At 36.5% G+C, this 16,923-nt stretch overlaps 2 protein-coding genes across 2 annotated transcripts; one reads left to right on the top strand and one right to left on the bottom strand.

Annotated features, from left to right (window-relative positions):
* The first annotated feature begins 43 nt into the window (after positions 1-43).
* On the top strand, positions 44-6,547 carry letmd1 (LETM1 domain containing 1). Its single transcript, XM_048177596.1, is given in 10 exon segments — positions 44-200; positions 484-644; positions 745-860; positions 949-1,031; positions 2,762-2,915; positions 2,917-2,949; positions 3,054-3,155; positions 4,676-4,828; positions 4,929-5,025; positions 5,407-6,547. Coding segments are annotated over 10 exon segments (1,092 nt in total). The 5' UTR covers positions 44-81; the 3' UTR covers positions 5,481-6,547.
* Positions 6,548-6,655: 108 nt separating this feature from the next.
* cd63 (CD63 molecule) lies at positions 6,656-16,336 on the bottom strand. Its single transcript, XM_048177597.1, is given in 8 exon segments — positions 6,656-7,087; positions 7,170-7,253; positions 7,480-7,623; positions 8,311-8,406; positions 8,493-8,567; positions 10,434-10,616; positions 16,257-16,276; positions 16,279-16,336. Coding segments are annotated over 8 exon segments (711 nt in total). The 5' UTR covers positions 16,322-16,336; the 3' UTR covers positions 6,656-7,021.
* Between the last annotated feature and the right edge of the window lie 587 nt (positions 16,337-16,923).

A 16,923-nucleotide genomic window follows, 5' to 3' on the forward strand; every position in this document is an offset into this window, starting at 1 on the left:
TGCAGTAGCCAATCACAGTGCCGCGCCGCATCCATTCCCTGCAGACACGCCCACGCAGAGCTGTCAGCTGCTCAGTTCAAGATGGCGTTGTCCTGTAGAGGAGTATGCCGTGTGGGTTCAGTGATCTTACTGTATGGAAAACAACCTGTCGGGGTCAAAGCTAGTCTCTTCACACCTAGATTGGCTTCCACAAAATCCAGGTACTATTTATAATAAGTTTATATTAATAACTATTTGTAGGCATCGATCATTTGTAGGCATACTCCCATAGTTAGGATCATTTGCATGTATCAGTCGTTATAAAACGAGTCTGAAGATGATGTTTAATCAGTAATAATACTAGGCCACATTAAATATGTCTCATTGTCTATTCTCCCTTTAGTTTTTGCGGAAAGAGAAAGAAAAGCACATGGTCTGCCCTGTTGTTACAGCAGCACAGCATCATTTATTTATTTATTTATTTATTTCTGTCTGTCTGTCTAGTAGTAGTTTGTGGTTTGTTAGACACTATTCACCTTCACAAGCAAGACATGGGATTGGTCGAAGTATTGTGTCCAGGCTGAAGTGGGCCAATGAGAAGTATGAGAGTTTCTTGCAGCGGCGCTTTCCTCGCTTTTATGGTCTCTATAACACGTTTATGAGAGGTCAGAGCAAATAATATTTTAAAATTACTACTGGATTATTTGATCTCAAGCCATCCCTGTAAAATGTGTTATGATATAGGTTTTATGTTTCTGTATAAAGGGTTCCGGCTCCTGTTTCAAGATGCTCGAGAAGTGAGAAAGATCATGACTCGCATGCTCACTGACAGCACAGAGAACCAGAATTTGCCTTACCGTGATTTGGAGAAACTCAGGCAGGTGGGTTGAAGAACTGAAGCAGACATTTATGAGATATATTGCTGTCAAAAATATTATTAAATTGTCATTTTTTGTGTGTTGCTTTCAGTTCCGCAGGGACTTAATCAAAGCCATTCCACTGGTCATCATATCAATACCTCCTTTTGCCAACTATTTGGTCTTTATCCTTATGTGAGTATTTAGCATGTCACTCTGCTGATTATTCTGTTTGTATTTGTTTTTTGTCTTTTATTGAAATTATGAAGTACTTTTGTATCTTTCAAAAACTGATTGAATATTGCGTCTTGAATGTTTGCTTTATTGTCCATCATTCTTCCATTCATTGATCCATTCATCCTCAGGGAAATTTTTATTTTTTTTAAAATACATTTTTATTATTATTATTATTATTAAATACTCAACTTTTAATGTTACAATTTTAAAGGGATAGTTCACCCAAAAATTAAAATTTGATGTCAGTCTGTCAGTCATATAATGCGTGTGAATAGGAACTCCATCTATAATGGTGCGTTCACACCGGACGCGAATGAAGCGGTAAGCGCGAGTGATTTACATGTTAAGTCAATGCAAAGACACGAATTGACATCCTGCGGCGCGATTCGCGCGAATGAAGCGGCGCGAATGACGCGGCGCGAATTGAGCGATTCGCTCAATGTCGCGCAAGTTGAAAAATCTGAACTTTGGCGAATTTCCGTGCCGCGTTAACCAATCAGGAGCTTGCTCTAGTAGTGACGTGACGTAGCGAGCTGAGGCAGAATTTCGAAACAACAGAGGACAAAATCATCGTCGCTGTACATCTTTATACATTTATAGAAACAGAAATAAAAAGGATCGTGTTTGAAAGAAAGTGAATGAGGAGGTCGGACAATCTGATAAGTTGTAAAAAACGGTCTTTACTCAATTAGAGCTATATATATATATATATATATATATATAAACATATTAAGACTACAAGCCAACTAAAGACGACCAATTGATCTTATTCGCTGTAATTTACAATTATTTCCCCACTGACAAGTTGTGTTTATTCAGAGGAAGTGTGCAGAAAGCAGTGGGAGAGTCTGGGACACATAAAGGAGCGGGAGAGCCCCTCTCATGACGCGAATTCGCGTCTGTTGTGAAGGGATTTTAACGCGCGAATGAAGCGAATAAACTCAAAATGTTCAAGCGTCCAACTACGCGCGAATAGCGCGATTTATTCGCGCAAGTCGCGTCTGGTGTGAACACAGCATCAGAGTCAAAAAACACGCACAGACAAATCCAAATTAAACCCTGCGGCTCGTGACGACACATTGATGTCCTTAAGACACGAAACAGTCGGTTTGTGCGAGAAACCAAACAGTATTTATATCATTTTTTACCTCTAATACACCACTATGTCCAACTGCGTTCAGCACTCGTTTAGTGAGGTCTGATCGCGCTCTGACAACGACAGTGATGTCTAGCACTCATTGAAGCAAAGCGAGACATCACTGCCGTTGTCAGAGCGCGATCAGACCTCACTAACCGGATGCACAAGGCAGTTGGACATAGTGGTGTATTAGAGGTAAAAAATGATATAAATACTGTTCGTTTTCTCGCACAAACCGATCGTTTCGTGTCTTAGGACATCAATGTGTCGTCACGAGCTGTAGAGTTTAATTTGGATTTGTCTGTGCATGTTTTTTTTTTTTATTATACAACTGACAGACGGCAACGGTTGGAGTTAAAAATCATCATTTGTGTTCTACTGAAGAAACAAAGTCACCTACATCTTTGATTCCCCTGGGGGTAAACAGATAAACATCAAATGTTCATTTTTGGGTGAACTATCCCTTTAATGTTGTTGTTGTTGCAGTATAGCCATATTGAATGGAGGGGGATGTTTTCCTTTTGTTTTCCTCCACAATTCTGCCCTCTAGGTACCTCTATCCTCGCCAGGTTCTGATCCGACACTTCTGGACCCCACAGCAGCTGGTGGAGTTTCAGGGGGTGTACCATACCCAGAGAGCACGGCACCACTGGGCTATAGTAAAGGGGATGGAAAGCACGTCAAATTCTGTCAAGGACAAGCAGACTTAAAAGCCGCCTCATGGAGCTCTGTAGTAAGGTAGCCTGAGCTAATTCATGATATTACATATGTGTAAAATTATAGCCTTTTTTGATTTTATTCAGATGTTGACTTTTTAATAAATACAAAATATGTGTCTGCAGGTCCGAAGCGGAGTCCATCCTGTAGTGTCTGATGTCCATGCAGTGAGAACATTGTTCTCTGGACCTCCCTTAGGTATCAAGAGAATGTATGCAGATCAGATGGTGAGCTCCAAATAATCATCCAGTTGCACAATGAATGGCATTTTAAAAGTTTGTTACTTGTTTAAATTTTTCTAAACGCATGTTATAAATCTTATTGTGAACAATTAATCCGTGCATGTTTCATTCATCCAGTCAACTGGACCTTCTGGTGAAAACGACAGACTTCTCTCTGGTGACTTTTGCAGGACCTCCCCAATCCTTTTTCAACTAAAAACGGAAAACTTCTTATGCTTTTTGGCTGTTCATTTACATGACAATGGCATTTTGGGGGCCCGTAAACTACAAAAACGAAAGTGAATTTGTGAAAATGGTAACGTTATGTGTATGCGTATTATGTGTTTAGTCTATAGTATTTCTTTACAAAGTGACATCGCCAACTACTGGCCTGGCATGCATAATACAGCATTGTTTGTCATTTTAAAGGATTAGATCACTTTAAAATGAAAATTACCCCAAGCTTTACTCACCCTCAAGCCACCCTAGGTGTGTATGACTACCTTCATTCATTCTTCACACAACTGGAGTTATATTAATAAATATCCTGACTGTGAACGAGACCAATGTGTATGAGCTGAAGAAAGCATCCATCCATCATAAACGTACTCCACACGGCTCTTGGGGGTTAATAAAGTCCTTCTGAAGTGAAGCGATGCGTTTGTGTAAAAAAAAAATCCATATTTAAGAAGTTAAATTGCAAAAAAAGCTTAACTGATGCAACGTCAGTTACTATTTTTTGTAAGTTTAATACAGAAGGCAATCTGGTGGAAGCTAGATATTTTACTTCATAACTTCTTAAATATTGATATTTCTCCTACACAAATGCTTCATTTCAGAAGGCCTTTATTAACCCCCCAGAGCCGTGTGGAGTACGTTTATGATGGATGGATTAACTTGAGCTTTATACTCATTGGTCTCGTTCACTGCCATTATAAAGCTTGGATGCATCAGGATATTTAATAATATAACTCCGATTGTGTTCATCAGAAAGAAGGAAGTCATATACAGCTAGGATGGCTTGAGGGTGAGTAAAGCTTGGGGTAATTTTCATTTTAAAGTGAACTAATCCTTTAATAGGGATCGTTTTGACAACGTTGTTACTGTACGCAAAACTTTTCAAAAACACAAAGAAAAATCTTTTCCGTTTTTAGTACATCATTGTCATGTAAACGTACCCTTAGTCCACTTAAACCCCACCTCTGCAAGCTTAGATTCACCTGCCTTCACTTATGAGTTCAACACCCACATCTCAAAATCCAATCAACAACGATGCATAGAACTTAGTCCCTGCCTTTTTTTCGATAATCTGTTACACTTGGATATACGCCACATTATGGAAGAAAAGCTCTGTCACTACTTGTTTCATCAACTTTAAAATGTACAAAAAAAAAAATTCTCTAGCTTTCTTCCTAATCTAGTTGTCTAATAAACCTGGCATTAAATATTACATTGTTGTCTCTTTGCCAAATTGCTTTTTATTGTTCTTTTTTTTGTTAAACGTATACATATAAATATATTTGCAGAGACACCTCTGTCCATTGCTGTTCCTGACGCCCCGCCTCCCAGCCTTCTGGATTGGTCGACGCTTGAACAGTCATGCCTTAGAACTCATGCAACTCGACCGCAGCATTGTTCAATTAGGCTTGCATCAGTTAAACGACACAGAGCTCAGAGAGGTCAGCGGTTGCTCCTTATTTTGCCCATTACATTTTGTCAGCAGCCTTTATTTTCTGATTTTTGATGGATAATGTGTCATGTTTACATCACGTCTCCTAGGCATGTTACGTGAGAGGGCTGAATCCAGAGCGTCTGAGTCCCGGACAGTGCCGGGAATGGCTCACACAGTGGTTGCAGTTCTCAACGCACCTAAATGGTACGTAGGCCATGAGATCAAGGCTATGTTCAGAAGGGAGTGCTAGCATACTATGTTTATGGCGCGTTCACACAATTACCAGATGACGGCCTGAACGTTCTACTTGGAGCTGCTCACGTCCTCGGACTTGGAATTATTGATTCTATATTAACACCACACAAAATGAATGTGTAATATGAGTACAGACAAAACCACAATAAAACAAGTAAAAGTTTTTTTTAATATTACCATGAATGATTATTTTCCATATTTTTAATGCGTCATTAGGGGTATTTAAATTAAATTGCATTGAAAAATAACACTTTTGCTTTTGAAACTATTGACATGACAGTTGTGTTGCATATTCATTGTGACATTGCATTTCCTTTCCTGTTTGATCAGAGTCAGAGACCTCCCTCTATCTGCACTGTATGGTACTGCTCACTGTAAACTACCCTAAACACCCACATCACTGACCTCGAGAGGAAGCAGATGACTTCTCTTCCCAACACCACCACACCCAAAAGTAATCCACCATGGGAACAAAAGAAACTTGTATGCAAATTAAAGCAGCACAACACAAGCTTTATCATACCAGTCATTTGGCTTAGTCATGTTACTGTTGTCATTTTTTTATGTTTCTGAATCATTATTTTTAAATGGGCTGTTATGCTTTAAATTTGTTTTTTGGAGATTTTGTTTACTTGAGTGAGCAACAGGCAGGACATTGTCATTGAAAGATGCCATTGAGATTCTGGAATATGTGGAATAATGTGATTCATTTTCTTCCATAGAGACAAGGTATGTAATCAGTGACACAAAACAATAAATTGACACTGTGAGAAGTTATAATCACATCTGAGACAAAAAGCCCACTGAAAATGTGCCAAAAGCATCCATTTGGTCTTGAGACATTAATTCTAAATATAGTTGTTTAGTTGAGCGCAATCATTTGTGAATTGTGTTCCGAGACATTTTGTATATGCTTAAAATCAGCACTGACCCGTCATGTTCATTTTTCTGGTGTAGTAGTAAGACAAACAGTCACTCTTGGGATGTTTAATATGTTTTACTAAAGCAACCCAGTTATGCTTTAAATCTGATGGTAAACTGGACAGAGGTTTACAGAGCCTGGATACTGGAGAGAAAGTATACTTTAATATATTAAGCTCTATAAATGTTTTAATTAAGCTTATGTTAATATTTATTGTTGATCTCAAAATTATAAAGAATATTGAACCTTGTTATTTGTTCTATCCAATAAGGAGTTTGCTGTTTGCTGTTTGGTCAAAGCACTGAAGTTATGCTTAATGTGTTTAGTCAGGTTCTTATTCAGCCTTTTAACAGGTGCCTTTTTACTCAAGAACACAGCAATACATGCCGTTATCTTTTTATGTTGCCAAATGTGTTGCGTTATTTTGTATTTTATATATAAAGAGAATGCTGTTTGGTTCTGTGTTAACATTTCACTGAAAGGTATGAAAGTACATAGTCATCACAGTGTGAAAAGATCAGAACTTCTATTAAAAGACTTCAAACTTAATGGTCTCTGTTTGCATCCCTCATCAAGATGGCACTGATTCACCAACTACAGTAATACATTTAAGTAGTAACTCAAAATATAATGAAATGAACTTTAAATAGGACAAACTTGTTTAGAACATTCTTTTATTTGACATGAATGTTCTTTAAATGTATAAAATTTGTCATATCTGTAATTCATTGATTGTTGTTCTGTAACCCAAAGAAATGTCAACAAAGCAGTAAAGGACAAATTTAAAACCATGTCTAAAGACAGACTATTTAAGCATAAATCAGAGACTTAACAGTAGACTAATCTACTGGATTGGTCATAGAAACAGATATCATAATTATTTCATTCTCAGTGAAAATGAGTATTGCCAACTTACACAGCAAGGGGGAAAATAATTAGCATTTATATAATGGTTTAAAAAAAAAAAAAAAACACCTGAACAGTCTCTAAGAGCTTTAAGTGATATGCTGTGACTGGATGTGATCACATGACCTCATAGCCGCTGCGGATGGCTCGCGACAGAATGCAGGCCAACACAATGCCCGTGATCTACAAAAGAACAAAACAAAATGTATTAGTGTATGAAGGGGAGTTTGCACTGATGTTCCTGTGTGCATATAACAGGTCTCACCTGCACAAACGCAATGACCAGAGCTCCCACAGCAACCCACAAAATACGGTCTTTTAAATATTTCTCCATAGCGGGTTGACATCCCTGTATTAAACACAAAGACAAAGTCTTAGTCTCTAGTTTCTCACATACTTTGTCCAATAAACAATTTGAACTTGTGTTATTTATATAAAAAAAAAAAAATTCAGCTATGACAACAATGTCTAATTTTTAAAGACTTTCTTGTGAAAATGCCACAGCACAGAAGAGTCAGGTAGCCAAAACCCTAGTGCACTATTTCAACAATATAAAAAAAACAAAGGTTTCTTACATCTGTGTAGATTACTTTGGGATCTTCCATAGTTCCAGTACCACAGCCCTTAGTGACATTTTTACAGCAGGAGTCTGGGACGGAATTGTGAGTGGGGCTGAAGTTCTCCCAATCTTTAGAGGAGTTTGCGCCACAGCACTTGAGCTATAAGAAAGACAAAATTACAAATTCATATTATTAATGTAAATTAAAACTATCTGGTGTGTGTGTGTACATTTTTGTGATTTATGAGGACACAAATTTGTATAATGACATGGGTATTACACTGGTATTACAACATAAAGATGAAATGAGGACATGTAAAATAGCTTAAAAAAAACATACTAAATGTTTTATTTAAAATTTAAAAATGCAGAATGTTTTCTGTGATGGGTAGGTTTAGGAGTAGGGGTAGTGTAGGGAGATGAATGTACAGTTCGTATAGTATAAAAACCGTTACGCCTATTGAATGTCCTCCCTTTGATGCAAAACAAACCTGTGTGTGTGTGTTACATAGTGTGATTCAATGAATACATTTCCCTTCAAAAGCAGAGATCATCTAAAGAGAGCATATGATCCAGCATAATGGACTCACTAAACTGAAAGCCATTCAAAATTTAGAGAGCAAGTACAGCACAGTGTCTGAACTGAAGTTTAGCCACATGACGACACAAGAGGAAGCAGGATGTCGGTTTAATGTCAACAGATGGCACTGAGCAAACAAGGCTGGAGAGACTCTTGAGACACATCGTGCACATGAAAATGGGAAACGGAGCAGGATCACAGACCTTGTTCAGAAAAGCAGCACTCTCTTTGGACTTTCCGAAATGTGAAAGATTTGGGTTTACCAACCTCCTTCTGGAGAGAATCGAGGGCTGTACGGTCTTCTTCTGTTTTGTTGTATCCTGCGATCATGACCTTAAAGCGTTCATTCAGCAGATCAGACACCTGCAGGGAAACAGAGATTATTAGGAGCCAAATGGTACTGGGAAACAGGTTAATAGTAATGAAGTGGCAATTAGAAGAGTACTCACTTTCTCACGGTAGATATATCCAGTGATGGCGGCTCCAATTTCAGTGATGATGATGAGGGAGAGAAGAACAGCAAACTAGGAGAAAACATAGAGAGGAGAGGTGAATGATAAAAGTAAGGAATGACAAGCCAAGAAATAACATTTTAAAGAATTGATTTGACTATATTGAGAGTTGGTCAGTGCTGCGCTACTGTGTTTATCTAGCAAATACAGCACATTCTGAGGCACCGGTTCATTGCAACGGTTTGTTTTCCATTTCAGTCAAATATGCAGATACTTCAAATTGAGTGTTGTGTAAGAAGGAATCTGGTTTAACCTGTTGGCCATGTGTTGACCATGCCAGCAGCATTAACAGAGACATGCCGCAGCTTTACAGCAGTCATTATATAAACAAAAGCTTAAGCAGATGTAGTTTAAATGTGTACCAAAGTCACTTGGGAAATACTTAATATTAGTGTGCTGATATTTAATATTTCAGTCAACTTAATATTTCAATCAGTCAACAGTAGTTGACATATACACTCCTATACGTTTACTTGTCATTGGTTCCAGTTCCATGAAAAATTTAATATTCACTACCTCAGTGCATGCCAGATTTTAAATCATAAAAAAAAAATATAAATGTCAATTTTTCTAATTTGCACATTACAATTATCTATCGCATTAGTATTATCTATAATTCGTTTTATTTATTGCCCCTGATTATTTTTAAATACACTTCCTGAATCTTTATTATCTTTACATAATTAAATGTATTATTATACAATACAATATTTAAATAATTAGGCCTAAATCAGTAATAAATAATAATACACAAATTGGGAATACTGAAATTAAAGTTTTTGGTAATATTTTTTAATCAAATCTAGAAAAAATGAGGGGAAATGCATATATAATCTATGCATGCGAACGTTTTGGCACCCCGTGTTAATCATCATAATTTCAATTCATAATCCATTGGGCTTTCAAAGCAGCAACTTCATTTGGATAAAATTTATACCTTATGGAAACAGTAACATTTCAGTTCTGAAATAACATTCATTGAATCAACAGAAACAATGCAATGTGAATCATAACAAAAACAGACAGTTGCAAAAATCGGGCACCCCAATTGGATAATCACATCAATATTTAGCCTGTAGATGCTTCTTATAACCACTGATAAGTCTGTGAATTCTGGCTGCAGGTATTTTGATCATTCTTCTTTGCGAAATGTCTCCAGTTGAGACAGGTTTGATGGCTGCTGAGCGTGTACAGCTGCTTCCAATCATTCCATATATTTTCCATGATGTTCAAGTCTAGGGACTGATACAACTAGCAATTAGCTACCTTAAATATCCTTTTTCATGATTGGTTGCAACTGTGTTTGCAGTGTAAGTTTAATTGAGCAAATCAAATCAGTTTTGTGCTGTATTAATCAGCATTAAATGCCAACAGGTATTCAAATCAACGAAACTGAAAGGGTGCCCAAACTTTTTCACATCCGATTCTATGAACAGCATACTGTCTTCTACACTAAGAATTTTTGTCTCAAAAACATCACTTTATTCAGCATTCTTTGAATGGTGAAATAAATATATATATATTTTCCCATTCAAAAGAAATTGGGAAAAAAACCAAACAAGTTAAAACTAAAGTGCACTGCTTTCAGCACTACCGCCTATTTACATATTCAAAGACTTCTCATTGGATTATTAATAAAGGTAAATGTCATGTCATACTCTGTGACTAAGTGTTTACGAAGAGCTTAGACCTTCTAGCTAAGTGTTAAGGATAAATGGTGCAAACAAACCAAGTAGCCCCTAGTGTGAACGTTAAGATCTTACAAATGGTTGAAGCAACCCTACCAAGTAGACCATTTCCATTATCTTAGAGAAATAGTTTGAACAATGATTAGTTCACATCTACTAGATCACAAATATTTTCGGCACATATCCTTACCATGGTGACCATGCACTGATTCTCCTTCCAGGCGCCACAGCAGCCAAAGAATGCGATGAAGAAGATGATGACTCCCACTATTATCACCACTAGAGGAGAGCCAGTGTATGCTTTGATGATGGCCGTGTTGCGAATAGCAGTTTGAACCAATATCCCCAGAACTATTAAGGCCAGGCCACACAGCTGTGGATGAGAGACAGTGAGAGGTATTGGTTAAGTCAGTGTGAAAAACAGACTCTTCAATGCTGTTTTAGTTAATCACTGTTCTGAGGTAAAACTGACATTAAAATGCAGACAACTTACGTTTTATTCAAACAGAGTAACTTCATAATCATATACATAAAAAAGGAGAAGGATGGTTAAAAAAAAAAGAGGCCCAAAAAGAGGAACTGAAACCTCAGAAGCCGTGTCATGTGTTTGTATTGTCAAATTATTTCAGAGAGCCAAATGAAATAAAAAGTACCCCTTCTGATTGCCTATTTCAGTGGTTCCCTACCCTGGCCTTGGATTACATTTTTAATGTCGCTCTTATCTGAAACACTAATTTAAGGTCTTAGAGCAAAGCAACTTTTAAGCCTCTAAGGTTAGCAAAAAGAAAGAAAGCATAACGCTGGAGTAAGCAGGAAAGGAGACCAGAGGCCATTTATTAAATTTATGATTCATTTATGCTCAGATGCTTCATGAAGCAGTGTTTTGAAATCGGCCATCACTAAATAAGTCGTTATTTTGTTCTTTTGGCACTCCAAAAATATTCTCGTCGCTTTATGATATTAATATTGAACCACTGTACTCACATGAACTGATTTAAATATGTTTTTAGTACCTTTATGGATCTTGAGAGAGGAAGTGTCCATTGCTCCCTATGGAGGCCTCACGGAGCCATCGGATTTCAACTAAAATATCTTAATTTGTGTTCTGAAGATTAAAGAAGGTCTTATGGGTGTGGAACGGCATGAGGGTAAGTAATAAATGACAGAATTTTCATTTTTGGGTGAACTAACCCTTTAAATGGATGTCAATGGAGGAGAAGCTTTACTATGCTGAAAACCGAAAAAAACTGCCGAGTCATTCCATGTCAAATCAACCAAATTTCAGAAACTTTTGGACATACAACTTTTGGACAGTCACATTGGGGTCCCAATATCTATGGGGCTGAACTATATAGGGCCTTCAGAATGAAGATTCCAAAAAAAAAAAAGTTTATTGAAAATGAGAATCTAGAAGGATATTAAACAAATCTTGAATACTTTGAGTTACAGGCATGAAAACTTTAGAAAAAGAATATTTATGGCACTCAGACTGGTTCTTTGCAATTGAGTTGATAGCAAAAAAAACAAAACAAAACAATGAGATACATTTCTAGTTTTAACATGATTTGTTCTTTAGATATTCCTCTTTAAAAGAAAAAAATATTAGCTGTATGCAAAGTGACCCACATTTGGTTTTTGACTACTGAAAATGTGTAAATTTATCAATTTACTCTTGAAGCCACATTAACATGCCCATATCTCTGGGATTGAACCATTGAGGGCCTTTAAAAAAATGAAGATACCAAAAGGAAAGTTTATTAAGAACTAGAATCTAAAAGGGTATTAAGATATCTTTAATACTTTTGAGTTACAGGCATGTAAACTTGAGGCAAAAAAAAAAAAAAGGTGCTTTTTGCCATTTTGAACTGTCAATGTTGGCATATAATGAAACAAAGATTGCTAAAGTCAACAGATTTTACTAATAGACCTATTAATCTCTGTGTAAAAATAAAATAATGATGCTGCCATCTTTCTAAATTAATTTTTACCCCTCTCTAATTTGACTCCAAATCTCAGGTGAAAAATTGTAATTTTGAACCCTCTCTACAAAATAGTGGATTACTCAGTAAGTATATGTGACATTTAATATCTTGGCTTTTATCACTATTTATGTTTGTCAGTGATTGAATGTTGCACAATTCTGAAAGAAATTCAATGATCAGGGTTGTAAGGTGTTGTAAGGTGATTGGTTATCAAGGCACACGCAATCCAAGTTGGCCGTTACGCTTTCTCCGATAGTACAGCCATGGACCCTTCTATCTCCCAATAATAAGACCATCGCTGCATTCGAAGTTGAATATTTCCCTACTATATAGTATGCGAAAAACAGAGTAGTATACGAAAAACAGTAGGCAAAAAGTACCCGGATGACCTACTACTTCCCTAGAGGTTCTGAAAGGAAGGGAATTTGATGGGAATCAACAGACATACTAATAATAGTTTGATCAAGTAGGATTTTTTAAAAGTTGAAATATTGTTTTTTTTTTTCCACTAAAGATGTAAAGAAGAAAAATGGTACCTTACGTTAAATTGCATTATTCTGTTCCCTAACCCTAAATTTCACTTCAGGATGTTGGCGTTAGCATTAAAGAAAAAAGTGAGTTGTAACTAGGTGTGGGAAGATTATTATTACTATAAGAATCTTTGAAACTTTTAGTACACATTTGCCAATGTCGTTGCCTCGCAATATCTATTCATCATGCTATGTAAAGTTTGTCAGCAATCAGCAAATTAGTTACGTGGCATCATTATCACAGATAATGTACTGTGTAAATGTTTCAATTAAATTAGGACTGAACTGCACAGCTGAGCAAAGTGTAAAGGATACTTAGTAATACTAAATGTCAGCTGTACAAATGTAGAATATGTGGGCGTGTCAACAACCCAGAGCAACTTTTATGTCTACACTGGCCTGGTTAACATACAAAGCAACACCAGTGTAAATATTTGAGGGTAATAAGTGGCAGCAGGTAGGTACCTGTATGAATTAGACAATGAGGAAACAATAGCAAGAAGAATCCGGTTTTATTTCCTAAATGAAATAAAGATATGCAGTGAAATTGCCAGGAGTGTCTATTATTACATAAAGAAACACATGACAACGTCCTAAATAAGGAGCGGCGTTTAATCATCTATTATCAGCCCATATTCCGGCTGGCCTTTGGCATTACTTGACTGAATGTGTCACAGATGAACATTGATACTCATGTGGTGAAGTCACATGATTGCCGTCACAAATCAGGAAGATCAATCACATGACTGATGGCTGAACTTTACAATCACTGAGAAATATGTATGAGAGACATTCGACAACTAAATTCCCAGGAAAAACCTGCACAGAATAGTTTTTTTTAAAAATTCTTTTCTAGTTCCAAAAAATTATATTGCGGCAAAGCAAACACAACTACAATTCTATGTAATTCAACTGTAAGTCCAATGTGAATCTAGTTCAAAAGACGTTTACTTGAATAAATTGTTTAATTATTAAAAATCAGGAATTGAAACATTTCACATTTGTCTAAATTACAGTTGAGAATCTCCAGGTAGAATATAGTCATATTCAGAGGGAACAAATTTTCCCTGGGAAAGTTAAGTACATTCACGTCACACATACTTTTTTTTTTTTTAAACCCACATGAATTGTACACATCTGTGCTCTTCCCACTAGAACCTCTGTGAAACTTGTGGATAAAATGACCTATTGCTTCTTTGTGATTGTGGACATTCATTTCACAACATCATTTTGATGTTCAGTGAATGAATACCATAAATAAAGCACTTTTTGTAGCACACAATTCATTTAAATTTTTTAAAAAAATTTAAATTATTAAAAGGTGAAAATCCTTAATGAAGATGCAACATATTAAATATTTACTTTCTGAATAAATGAAATCTAAAAACTTAAAGGATTACTTCACTTCAGAATTAAAATGTCCTGATAATTTACTCTCCCCCATGTCATCCAAGATGTTCATGTCTTTCTTTCTTCAGTCGAAAAGAAATTTAGGTTTAAGGAAATCATTCAAGTATTTTTTTTCCATGTAGTGGACTTCACTGGGGTTCAATGGGTTGAAGGTCCAAATTGCAGTTTCAGTGCAGCTTCAAAGAGCTCTACATAATCCCAGCTGAGGAATAAGGGTCTTATCGAGTGAAACCATCTGTCGTTTTCTAAAAAATTAAAAAATGTATATACTTTTTAACCACAAATGTTCATCTTGCATTGCTCTGCAATCCGCCACACATTACGTAATCACGTTGGAAAGGTCGTAGGTGAAAGTACCGCGGTAGGGTGAAAAAATCTAATTTTCTCCTCCAACTTCAAAATCGTCCAACATCGTTGTTTTACCTTTTTTTTTTGTAAAAGGATGACTTAGTCTTTACACATTCTCTTTGTAAACACCTGCTTAGTACTTCCGCCTACGTAACGCGTGACCTTTCCAACGTGATTACATAATGTGTGGCACATCGCAGAGCAATGCAAGATGAGCATTTGTGGTTAAAGTATATACATTTTTTCTTTTTTTAGAAAATGACCAATGGTTTTGCTAGATAAGACCCTTATTCCTCGTCTGGGATCGTCCGTTGAAGTCCACTATAAGGAGAAAAGTCCTGGAATGTTTTCCTCAAAAACCTTCATTTCTTTTCAACAAACATCTTTGATGATATGGGGGTGAGTAAATTATCAGGAAATTTTAATTCTGAAGTGAACTAATCCTTTAAATTAAAAAAGGAGAGCTATATCCCAGAAACTGCTCAGAACGCCCACTGCATTAGCAGCATCAACATCCCTGAATAATTCCCTCCCTTACATATTGTTGTAATGTATAATATATAAAATTAATCATATGCATCCCTAACTCCCCTAACATCCACATCCAGATAACAGACACCCTCACCTTAGTCAGAAACTACATGGATTCTGGAAAGACGACCATCTTAAAAAGCTCAAATGTTGTTTAGGAAATTAAATAGCGCAACAGAAAGTAATATCATGTGTGATCACAGGAAGCATAGACGTGTAGGTGCCAAAGTGAGCTTGTGCACATTCTAACCAGAGTATATGTGTGAGAAACAAGCTGTCAGCTCAAACAAGTAAATGGCCATTAGCAACTATGTTGTCAATTTGAAGGACAGAGCACTGCAAGAATGTTTTCTCTTTTTTTTTTTTCAGGAAACATACCACTTGGTGCTCTGGTTACACTTTAAACAGAGTGTGTGGTGTTCACGCAAACACCAGAGACACCAAACAATGTCAATGTCGGCAGCACAAGATGAATGCGTGGAGTGAGCAGTGCTTTGTGTGATCAAACAAATTTGCTTGGATGAAGTGCTATGTTTCCATGACCTAAAAGGAAGTCTACTTCATCAGCTACAGTAACTGCTAAAAGACATTCATAAACACTCTAATTATAAACAATGTTGTGCATATTAGTGTAGTTTATTTTGAGTTCACCACAATATTTTCGTTTCCTTTAAGCATGCAATGTGCCGACAAGAAGGTTTACCCTGTTCCCGAATAAACACGGCCATGTTCATGAGAAACAGGTCAACATTCATATTTGATCAACATGGTAACACATAATGACTATATTCCAGTCATCTGACATAGCCAGGAAACAAGTATTCCTCAGTGTTGTGAAATTTTTGAGTCACCATAAAAAGAAACTATCAGGGCCCCTTGAACTCCTTAACTGGTAAAAGTGTGTGTCATAGTTACCAGGAACTTTCAAAACTTTATTTTGAGGTTTGAGGTGGGAGGAGGAATTTTTTGCATACCACAAGCCTTGAGTATCGAAAAAAAAAGGTAAATTTCTTCTTTATTTATGTCAAAGCCGCTTAAAGTAGCTGAACTAAAGTCAACGTGAAGCAGCGTGAATTGTAAAAAGGAGCGGTTAGGAAAGCGTCTGGTGTAAAGCTTTCACAATAAAACGACAACGACAAAGGGAAATAGGTCAGCAGTTATGGGACATGCGAAATATGACATGAAATAATACGGACATTACTTGTTACTCACCCAGAAGATGAAGTTAAAGAAAAAAGAAGGTATTTGACACATTTTGCTCCTCCTTCTACAGCCATGGTGCTTTCCGATTAAATCCTGAAAATAAATTGAAGGACTTAATATCTGCAAGGTTAAAAATGCTGGAACAATATATAGGTCAGCTTTCTGACACAAGCTAAATTAGGCTAATTATTAACTTATATTGTGGAAAGTCAAATATGCTTTTCAAGCAATTGAAACAGCAAAAATAAAAAGAAATGGTGTCAGAAGGCAAGAATATGTATAGAAGAATTGTGAATGACTACAAAGTGATTCTTAATGAAGTAGAAACACAAATAGAGTCACTTTCGACAGTTTAGTGTTTATTTTTTGGCCATTGAAACTTTTGACAAACTTTTTAATGTTTACGTTTTTGTACAAGTTCAAATTATTTTAATCTTACATTCTTACAATTTTAACATTCTTATTTGATATTATATTAGTTATAGCCTTTTGAAATATAATTCACATTGTGGTCAATCATTCTTTCCCACCAAGAGTTTCCAGGGTGTTATACTTGACCACATGACTAAAATACAATGGGTGCGTCCAATCAGCTCCCGCACTCATGAATCGGTATATCACCCTGGTTCATCACACTTTGGGACAGGGATTACTCAATTTCCGGCAACATTCCGTA

The sequence above is a fragment of the Megalobrama amblycephala genome, linkage group LG24 (genome assembly GCF_018812025.1).
Source record: "Megalobrama amblycephala isolate DHTTF-2021 linkage group LG24, ASM1881202v1, whole genome shotgun sequence".
In the NCBI taxonomy this organism is placed as follows: Eukaryota; Metazoa; Chordata; class Actinopteri; order Cypriniformes; family Xenocyprididae; genus Megalobrama; species Megalobrama amblycephala.